Below are 10,916 nucleotides of genomic sequence, written 5' to 3' on the forward strand. Positions count from 1 at the left end.
ATCTTCTTGAGTTACTTTTTCATAAATCTTTGGTAGAAACATACATTATAAAGTAGACAATTACTGCTGGTCAGTGTCATGTTAGGTAACTCTATTTCTGAGATAGTATCAATCTTGTTACCATTTACAGATACAATGCATAAAAAGAAAAATTGCCATCTATGGTTATGGTGTTGTAGTAAATTAGATATGTCATCATACTTATGTCTCTATTTCTCAGATAGTTACCAATCTTGTTACTGTTTCCAGATACAATTCAAAATAAAACAATCGCTATAAGTAATAACAATAGCTGTATATGTATACACAATGTATCAACAACATTCCGATACAATGCGACTGGTCATTGTGTGGTCGTTGACCTCTTGTATGCTAACCTTTGTGTTACTTATAAAGGATAAAAGAGTTTCCATTGTAATGCAGAGGTTTGGAATTATTTGTTGCATAGTCAATAAAATAATAGCACAATTATAAATGTAGCCGATAGGCTTCCACTTCAATACCCTAAACAATTTTGTAATGGTATTATTACATGTGTAAGCTTATCATAAACTGTATATTTTGCTATTATAATTACTCATAATTATTCAAAAGAATTTTACAAGCCACTTCTAATAAAATGTTACACTTTCTGAGTCATCTTTATTTGAACTGGCAGATTTTCTCCAACTGCTGACAAGGAACATTTCCAACTTTAATTAAAGTCAGAGCACCCATAGTTTTTTTGGAATTACTCTGTAAATCATACAAAGGAAGATATGGCTAGTGAAATTCTGTAAAATATTTGCTGAGTAAAAATATTTTTCGAAAAGAGAATAGAATAAAGTACCGATCAAGATATTCCGTCTTTTCGTAATGCAGAGTTATCTTCCCTTGTAAGCAGGTATTGATTGTTACGTCATTTTTTTTGTGAGAGTAACGTCATCAATTTTTGAGAAAACGATGTAATTTTCTCACACAAACCAATGACGTAACAATCAAAACCTGCTCACAAGAGAAGATGAGTCTGCAATACGCAAAGACGGAATACCTTATCCTTCCTATGTTTTTTGACAAAATACTGAAATAATACTTTTAATGAGCCTATTTAGGCGTAATACAATTATAAAAATTTCCAGAAAAAAATCTGTTTTCTTTAACATGGCTGCTTTGGTTTTCAAGTACACATATTACATTAATAATTTCCTGCACTTGCATACCTGAAGAAAAATCACTGGCCCAGATAATCTTGTTTCTTGTAAAATGGAAGTGGCTCAAATGTGAAGAAAAATCAAGTGGCCTGTTTGGAGAGCTAGTTACCCCTTCCCTATTTTAACCTCTGAAAGTTATGCAAACCTATATTTTTTGTTAGTAAATTAATTTACCATGAAGAATTAAATGAACTTATCACTTCAATCCATATATATCTAATATTGTAATGCTATCCGAATGAAGTCTTTTATGAATAATCTCAATGGTATATGAAGCAGTACTTCATCATCAAAATATGAGCCAAATATGAATGATTGCGTTAAAAAAAATACTTTTTTTTTGAGAAACTGTGTCGTGAGTGTAATAAATGTTCTATCAACGATTTTGATGCACAGTATATGAATGTCTTTTATAAATGCAAACTTGGACAAACCGGTTATATGCATAAATGGGAACCATGTTCGATCGGTAATTTTAGTGTGTACATCTTCTAAAAGTTTATACAACAATAACAAATTTCCAAAAGTCTGAATTTGAATGCCACAAAATGATAAATTTTACATTTCTTCATGGAAGAGCTGTGTTGCCAGAACTTCTCCCGTTACGATTGTCTGGCAACCAGCATCAACCATTCCTTTCTTAGCCGACGATATGTCCTCAGATATTCCGTTAGTGACTTTTGCCTTCTTTTCTTCCTTGGAAGTTTTATCATCTCGAGGACTATCGCCGAGGACGGACCTGTTCATGTAATATCTCTCTGCGACCATGGACAGTGTCTGGTTGTCAGAGTCGTCACTGAGGTCAAGGTCGTCTACATCCTTCATGCTGTCCAGCTCTGTGTGTTTGAAATTCCAGACAGGAACCACACCTGTTCCACTTGGAGCTGCGTCAGTGAAGGCGTACTTAATACCGCCAACACTGACCGGAGTCACAGGGATGTTTATGTTGGCATCATTCAGCTCTGGAATAATTCCTCGCATCTCCTCATCAATGTTAGCTATAGGACTAGGCGGCTCCTTGTAAGGGATCCCGTCTATGGGTAACTGTAGACGGGTCGCCACACGTTCAATCAGTTCTTCTATTGACTCATGCTCCTTCCAGATTTTAGTGGCTCTCCACCTAGCCCTGCTTCCCTTGGCTGCAGGGATGGCATCGAAACATGCCATCTCCCCCACGCAAAGTATCTTGTGGAGATCGTCAACATGTTTCCCAAATATTGATCTGTCGATAAAGACGTGCTCGTGCTTCCCTAAGTCGATGATGCCCCACAACTTCGCTACATGATATATACGTCCTTTACGATTTGTGACAGTAGGCTTTGGACTAGCAGGAGGCCGACTTCCAGTGATGATGACATTGAGACGAGCACTCTTTATCACAGACACCATCTCGTTCTCACCAATAATGAAAATGTTGGAGTGGTCAACAAGAAAGTGGTCAAGTTCTTGTTTACTCCACCCCACAGTGTTGCGTAGACTCTCAGGTGCCTGGCCGAAGTGGTTGACCAAACTTCCCAGTTTCATGTCACCTTTCTTCTCTATGATGCCCTTGATGAACATGACAGCCTTGTACTCATTGGCAGTCATGGTAGTAGGTCCTGATCGAGGACTTGGTGTTGGCAACTGCTTCATAGGAGAACGTGGTGACATGAGTGGAGAATTGGGCTCAAACATTTCAAGAGACCTGGGCCTCCGTTTCAGTTTTGGTGTGAGCTGTGAAGGAAACATGTCTTTTTCCAAATATGACAAGTTTGCACTGTACCTGTTGTTAAAGTTCATATCCTCTAACGGCTCTGAGTTAGGATTCACAGCACTGTAGGTGATGTTGTCTTTTAAACAGGCATTATCGCCTTTCAACTCATATATCAATGGATGCCGCAAAAGCCATTCTCGAAATTCATTCTGGGGTCCTACACACTCCCTGATTTCCAAAGGTGCCTGAGAAAGATGTCCTGCCAGGCTTTTGATCGGCATCCATTTCTCACCCCTCTTCAGCAGTTTCGCTCGAAAAAATTGCACGGCTTCAGTCTCCGTAGAAACCTCCGGTGCACTCGGACCTGACGATGTTGATGCAGGGCTGCTTTCTCGAAAATTTCTCCCAAGGTTGGCAGTTCCGTCATTTAGACTTATCTGGAAATAAAATAATACCTTTCTAAGGGCAAGGAACATAACGCTTGTAAAATAGATTATTTATTGGTTTTTGTTGTTTTGTCTCTTAAAGAAAACTTGTTTCAGAAAACAGGATTAACAATTACATAAGGAAGAAAAGTGTTTTCAAAAAATAGGGTTATCAAATGCATAAGGAACAAAAATGTTTTCAGATTTTTTTGTATCCATCAAATCTAGAGTTTCCATTTCTAACAAGCATTTAATAAACCCTCATGTTACAGGTACATACATTTAAATAGAAAAACCAAGAAACTAATGTCGCCCTTTCAATGCAGATAGATGTCAACTTACCAAATTTCCGTTAACACTAAACAGGGACGGATATTTTTGAAGGAACTTCTTCAGTCCAGTTTCATTGCCCCCAGCTGATTGTCTCATCTCGGCTGTAAAGTTGCGACTTCCAAAGCGGCCAGCCAGCTGACTGATGGTCAATGGAGCGTTGCTATGCATCAGGATCTCCAGGAAATACAACATAGCTTTGTGGCCGGGATCGTCAGCCATCTTGGATGATTGGTTGAATTTGTTATTCAAATTATGTTTTGACAATTAACTTGGTGTTGATCAATCTCTTAGATTCGAAAAAGAAACGAAACTGAACTCAGAAGTAGCTTCCTATGTTCTTTGATGGAATCTGAAACAAGAAAAAAGATATTTTAGTTACCGGTAATGAGAGTGTAAGTAAAAGAAGGACTGTTCATGCTCAGTATTCATAGCTTGATAAGTCATTTCACTTTCTAAAAGGCTTTTGAGTTGAAATACATCAATTTTTGAGAATCTTGTTTTCAGAAAGAGATGACCATTCTGAATACATGTATAGAGGTTTACTTTTTAATTTGAAAAAAATGTTATACATGTATTACAGATATGTATATATAATATATGAAAAGTTAAAAAGATCCACTTTCATTTTCAATCTTCAGACTGATGTGTTAAGCATCTGAAGATTGGTAAGCGCTAATGCTTTATAGATTTATGTGTTTCTGATTTTATTACTTTTCACATATATCTACCAGACAATGAGAACATACAGGTATGAACTTCCTTATACAATGTACATTTTCCTCCTTATGACTGACATTTGTTTGTTAAACAATGAAACATTAACAATGAAAAATGAGGTTAAGAATTATATGATGAACCAATCATATGTATAAAAATTATTAGTTGAATTTAGTTTCATTTTAAACTTTATAGGGCAGTACAATTTTTGCAGCTTTTTTTCATGTCAAGTCTCGGCGTTTCAGAAGAGGTCCTATCTACTTATAAAAAAAAAATATTTGTCAAAAGTCTGTTTCGCTGAAAAAATAATTTGTGAGGAGAAAGATGCTGTAAATCGAAAATGAGTATAATGGTACAAACTGTATAGAGAATTAGCTGACAGTCATGTGCTGCATCTGTATATGACTTATTCTGCCTTAAACAACATCATCATAAACATATAACAAGAAGTGACTTTTTCCACTAAAACTCATGATGAGTCATACATTCCTGCTGAGCAGATCTAGAGCTATATGTGTGCTGTGCAACACATGTGTCCCGCCTAAGCCTGGGACCATAACAGTTTCAGTTGACTTTTCTTACTTTTGTAGACAATTGCTTAAATAGAATTGTCTTCTAATTGGTTTTTCGTGAACTTTCGCTGACCTGGATACATTTTACTCAAACCAGAGCTAGCAAATGGTATCAAAAGGAAAATCGGACAAGAACAGTTCTACAGTATTTAATATACTTAAGAGTACATGTACACCCTTTGTACAAATATGTTACAGAATAATGCTGTGGGCAATTTTCATTTCAACATGAAACATTTAGAAAAACTTTATATCTATATATATATTAGAAAAACGAATTTAGATATAGTAGTATAATTTATATAATGCACTGGAAAACAGTACAAGATGAAACAGTTCATCTTAAAGCATCTGGTTTAGTTTGAAAGTGATTTTAAAGAAGATAACTTGTAACCCTTTTACCCCTAGGTAACTTTAATAGACTCTACCATACATTTATTTGGACAAGTCCATTATGGTCTACAGTGGTGAAAGGGTTAAAGGACTTTTTTAATGACAAATTCTGACATACATTTTTTGGAAATGACGAGTAAGTTAGCTGGGGGTCACACATATATATAACCCCCTTCCCCAAGTAGTTTTGACCTCTGACCAAATAAGTTTGACCGATGATCATTATCACCAGTGTAAATACATGTATAAACTAAACCTATTGAGAGGTATGCAAGATATTTTGTTCACAAGCTTTGTACTACTACTGGATGCACAGACATGTCAATTAATAAATACCCCCCACCCCCCACTCCCTCCTCAAATCAGTAGGGATATAAAAAAATATAATCATACAGAAAACATAAATTTACACAAGATCAAATTTATAGCACTTTCCTGAAGCTAACGCACTATATCCCTTTTACCTTGCCGGCAGCTCATGATCGGGCAATACAGATAGTAATGCTATGTATCTTAATTTAATATGTAAGTAAAAGCAAGATATATGGACTGGCTATGGATTCCATTAGTCTAATAAGTTTATCAAGCAGTCAGCCTGTTTTTGATCAGCCATTGCCAATTAGTACTAGCCTCTAGCATGCAACTGGCAAGAACTCTAAACATCAGTGAATATGAGGTGTCGACATAGTGGCCTTGTGTCACACAATGATTGATTTTACTCCTAATTCCTTTTTATCTAAAAGCTGAAAATAAATATTTTCTACACCTTGACAGGACAGTCATATATATAATTGCAGGACACCTTTCTCATTTACACTCGGTTTATGGCACCATACATGTAGGTGATGCCTTCTTAAGTTAGTTTCACTGGCTGGCTACCACAATCAAGCAGGCCCATCGTGTTTACTTTTTCTAGCTGCATCGTTTTTGCAGTGCTTTTGTTACCCAAGTTTTACAACAGCCTGTTCCTGTATGAATTGGGAAAAAATAGCATTATTTGTATTGAAATTGGGAACATATTCCTCAGTTTTTGGACATTTTGGAAAAATAAGGTACTTTTTAGCTAGACGAAACATCCTGTATTCGACAGTAAAACTGAACAAAAAACGACACTGTTTTGAAATGTGTTTCTACTTTTTTTTGTTTGAAAAAAGATGGACTGTTTTCATTCAAATAAAAATTATCATTGGCATTTTTAATTCAGATTTATTCATCAAAATCATTCTCAAAATATCAAAACACATTAGAGATTTCATTGTAAAAAAAAAGTGGAAAATGTTGATTTCAATGTTTCACAAATTACATGAAAGGACCAATTACTATTCATTTTACAAATCTGTTTAGTGTTACAACATGCCAACAATTTTTCCAATTGCTAGTGATGCTAGAAGCTTGTGTGTTACATAGACTAGTAATGGAAGAAATGAGGATACAGGAGTTTTGCCAGGTATTTTGGGAACATAACCCTCTCTTTAAGTTGGGAAATTTGAAAACCATAAATATGGCTTATATCAATCAAAAACACATTTTTTTTTCAAATTTTGGTACGGTTTTAAATTTTTCTAATTGGGATAAATTGTATGTGAAACTTTGTCCATGCTTAGTTACAGTCTGGCATTACGATATGTCATGTATTGTCAGAAAGTGCTATAAAGGCTACAGGAAGTGTTAATGTGTTAAAGGCAAACATGATCATATACTTGGCTAGAACCCAGAATAATGTTCACATACCTGTGTAAGCCTGGTAGAATTGTAACAGTATATATATTAGTCGGTCGTTAGATCTTATTTTTTCTATATATTCAGTTGTATATAAATACCTGTATCTAAAACATGTGCATTTTGTATTAACATTTAACAATAAATTACAAGTTTTTTGTTTGATAATAAATCTAAGTTTTCACCTACTTACGACACCCCGTCATTATTAGATTGGTAGCATAGAGTGCATGGTGTAATTGCTTTACCACTTAACTATCTTATTACAGTTTTGTTTTACATATTCATTTTTATAACTTATCAGAAAATGTATGTCCTGTCTTTGAGGGTAATTATAATATCATTGCCACCTCTACTACTTGTGAAGCAAGCATGTATCTATATTTGTCAAATAAAATATTCGAAAATCATGATGGTATTTCCTCTCAACCAGAAACTAGCTAAAGATTCATCCAATACAGTTTATCTAACTTTAGTCATAAAAGTACACATGTAAAACCTCATACACACACACATCCTCAAGTCTGTCACCAGATCTGTAGAATATTGATTTTAGTACAACACAAAGGACACAGCATCATCAGATTATCATTGACTGAAACATGTTAACATTGCAACTTTTCACAGTAACAGGGATAAAATTTGCACACTTGTAAACTACTGTTAGGAGACAGGAACAAATGCAGTGTGCTTCAAACAGGAATCAAACCAGCTACTCAATGCTTCCCAATAATTCTATGTATATATGTAGTATATAAGAACCAGCCACAGTTATCTCAAGAAAATTTCAAAGTTATTGCTGGAGAATACTATATACCTTTGACCCCTATAACGCTAGTTAAGACCTTGACCTTTGAGCTACTGACCCAGAATTGCACAAGACCAAACATTAAGTAAGTTCATCAATCAACGAAGTTTCATAAGAAAAAAAGGTCTTTCTAAAGACATTTACCATACCATGGTTAAAATGACATGACATGCAACTTTCTAATATCAGACCTTACCTTTTAGTAGAGGACGTAACAGAGGTATCTTATATGATACATTCTGATTCATCTTTATAAAAGTTCATGAGATAAGTTGTTTGAAGGTGTTTGTTTGTGCGCATGGGTGGATTTAGACAAGACATCTACTGTTTGTTTTTAAGTCTGATGAAACACTGCGCAACTGTGTAATGGTTGACAGAATAGTGAAAGATGTCGATATCAATGGCCTGGACAAGCAATTGACCTCTTTGAAACACCTGATACAGACTTCAGTTGTTAACCCTTTCACCACTGTGGACCATAATGGACTCATCCGGATCAATGAATGGTAGAGTTTACTAAAGTTATTTAGGGGTGAAAGGGTTAATGAGACACTGTCTAGTTACATGATCTTTAAATGAAGTAGATACAAAAGTATTTGGGCATGCAGAAGTTAATACTTGGACCAGAAGATGGGATGGCAGACTGGTCAAAACATAGTGCAATCCTACAACCCCATACCAGTTTTATAGTCTACCACCCCATCCCACTGGTAAAGGACTAATGAATTAGTTCTGCCTCTATTATCTATATTGCACCTGATCTCTCTATTACTCTGGCCAATCTACTCCGCATTTTTGGACATTTTGCTTCTCCCTAGGCAACTCTGGAATGACCTATTGTCAGAACAAATTGATGTGACCAGTAAGTTGAGTGACATACTTATGTGTCCACAAGACAACCAAAAACCTAACCATGATTGCCTTAGGCCACACAAGATCTGGAAAATGTGTCTCTACTTTCCTGACAGACCAGTGTAGAATGATCCATAGAATATTGCTATATTCCAAACATCATGTTTTTTTCATTTAAATTTCCTACCAAATAGATACCTGACGGTAAAAATAGCTTTATTTCAGTAAGAACATACTTTTACAGAGACTACTTTCACGAAATTGTCATTCATGTACAGTACTTACATAGGTAATTTAGACTATACTGCAACTTCAGGAAAGCGATTTTTCAAAAGCGTATTCTATGGTCGTCATATATACATGTTGCCAGTAGTGGTTACTGGCACTCACTGCCATTATTTGACTTTTAAAAGCTGTTGCAAATGTTTCAAAATACATACAAGCAAACAAATCTGTATATACATTGTACGCTATATATTGTTGTGAAGAAAAAGCAAAACAAACAGTTCAACATAAACAAGTAATATGTATATATAGGTATGTGTCAAAAACTCTTACACTACATTTAGTGCTAAATATCCACATTGATATACATATACTTGTTGAGACAGAAATAAGAAAGATTCAATAAAACGTCATATTTTTATAAAAAAATAATCATTTAAAGCCTAACTACAGAATGTATACATATAAGCTATGGTGTATTAGCGTTTGATCTGTATTGAATTTCTTGACGACACTGACAAGTGACAAATTTGACAATGGATCAGACATGTGTATTTCTTAATAATATATATTTTTCAGTAGAAACGGCCAGAGGGCATAATCATCATTATTGATGGAGCCCCTGTACGCTAAAAAAGAAGAGTACTAATCACTGATCACAGGAGTTTCCAAATTATGTTTCAATCCATATATAACAAAATAAAAATGTTCATGATATTGTTTAGATTGTGTCATACGATACAATATCATAAACATTTTACTTATTGTATCTACTGGTCGAAACCAGCTCATGTGCTGTGATCTTAGTCATTAACTGCGACATTGTTGATATGGAATGTGTGGCACGTGAATTATAAAATGAGCGAGCACATGAACTATCAGGTTACAAGCTGATACCACATCAATGGAGGGTACACCAGCACTTACTCATACACTGCACCAGCTCAGAGCACACTCCATCAAGAACAGAAGCATGTGTGCTCTACAGTAACGGTAAACGTGAGACTGTGTATTGTACGCTATGCCCACTGGCACTGCAGACAACAGACAGACCGTACCCTACGAAGGCCGTTCTTCTCCTGACCTAGATTATTAAAACTCGGTCGGATACGTAGATAAAGGGGAAATCCATGTCAAATCAATGTGTAGTCATCAATTTGGTTGAATAAAACCATACTCACCTTGCAAATTTAAAAACTTTGCAAGAAAGTTAAGAAACGTCAGACGAAAGCAGCCATCTTGGGAGATTTTAGGTTGGACATGTACATACAAAATTAGGAATAAAAAACAAACGGAACGCACATGTGAAATATTGCCTATTAAAACAATTGGCCTGAACCCTTTTGTACTTTTCATACGAATAAAATAACACTGGAAATAATAAATCGTTCTTCTCAAAATTTGTTTTAATAACTGAAGTATTTTAGAAAACTGATTAAGAGACTTTTAATTCAGTAATAACGTACTGTTTTGATAAGGACGTCATCCAATTTCACAACCCCGGATATAGATTTTGTTTATCTATATGATCTTCTAGTTATGACGTCAAGGCAGGACCACAGGGACCTGAGAATTTGTAGAAGCTATATTTGGACCTAAACTATAAGGTGTTCAGAGTACTTTTACATGTTTTAAGGTTTAGATCTACTTTCGGTATTTAATGACACCCCCAATGATAATCATTGGGATTATCATTGGGGTGTCATTTTACCTAAAATCTCAGGACAAAGAAAGAGTAGAATTTTGTATGGACACGAATTCAGTTGCGAGACGACAGCTATTTGTCAACTTTATTTCGACACCTTTCATATGTATATGCGTTCAAATTTAATACGATTGATTTAGCAAACGGCTTTGTCAAAAGACTTCAATATTTATTAATCAGTACAAGAAAACAATACGTATGTCATGGTCGGTTTTCATTGTGTAAAGTTTACCACCATCTTCATAGTTTTGTCTGGACGATCTGGACATCGTCTCTCGTTCATT

At 35.3% G+C, this 10,916-nt stretch overlaps 1 protein-coding gene across 1 annotated transcript; it reads right to left on the minus strand.

Moving 5' to 3' along the window:
• Window positions 1–957: 957 nt before the first annotated feature.
• LOC110457286 lies at window positions 958–10,190 on the minus strand. Its single transcript, XM_021508490.1, has 3 exons — window positions 10,109–10,190; window positions 3,651–3,990; window positions 958–3,320 (listed from the first exon to the last, which is right to left on the minus strand). The coding sequence occupies exons 2-3, from the start codon at window positions 3,858–3,860 to the stop codon at window positions 1,749–1,751; spliced, it is 1,782 nt and encodes a 593-aa protein (XP_021364165.1). The 5' UTR covers window positions 3,861–3,990; window positions 10,109–10,190; the 3' UTR covers window positions 958–1,748.
• Between the last annotated feature and the right edge of the window lie 726 nt (window positions 10,191–10,916).

Source organism: Mizuhopecten yessoensis, unplaced genomic scaffold (genome assembly GCF_002113885.1).
Source record: "Mizuhopecten yessoensis strain PY_sf001 unplaced genomic scaffold, ASM211388v2 scaffold9073, whole genome shotgun sequence".
Lineage (NCBI taxonomy): Eukaryota > Metazoa > Mollusca > Bivalvia > Pectinida > Pectinidae > Mizuhopecten > Mizuhopecten yessoensis.

Excerpts from the sequence above, each read along its gene's own strand:
- LOC110457286 (XM_021508490.1), bottom strand. The coding sequence starts at position 3,860 with ATGGCTGACGATCCCGGCCACAAAGCTATGTTGTATTTCCTGGAGATC. Across the intron at positions 3,321-3,650 it reads TTAGTGTTAACGGAAATTTG|ATAAGTCTAAATGACGGAAC; the intron begins GTAAGTTGACAT and ends TTTTATTTCCAG.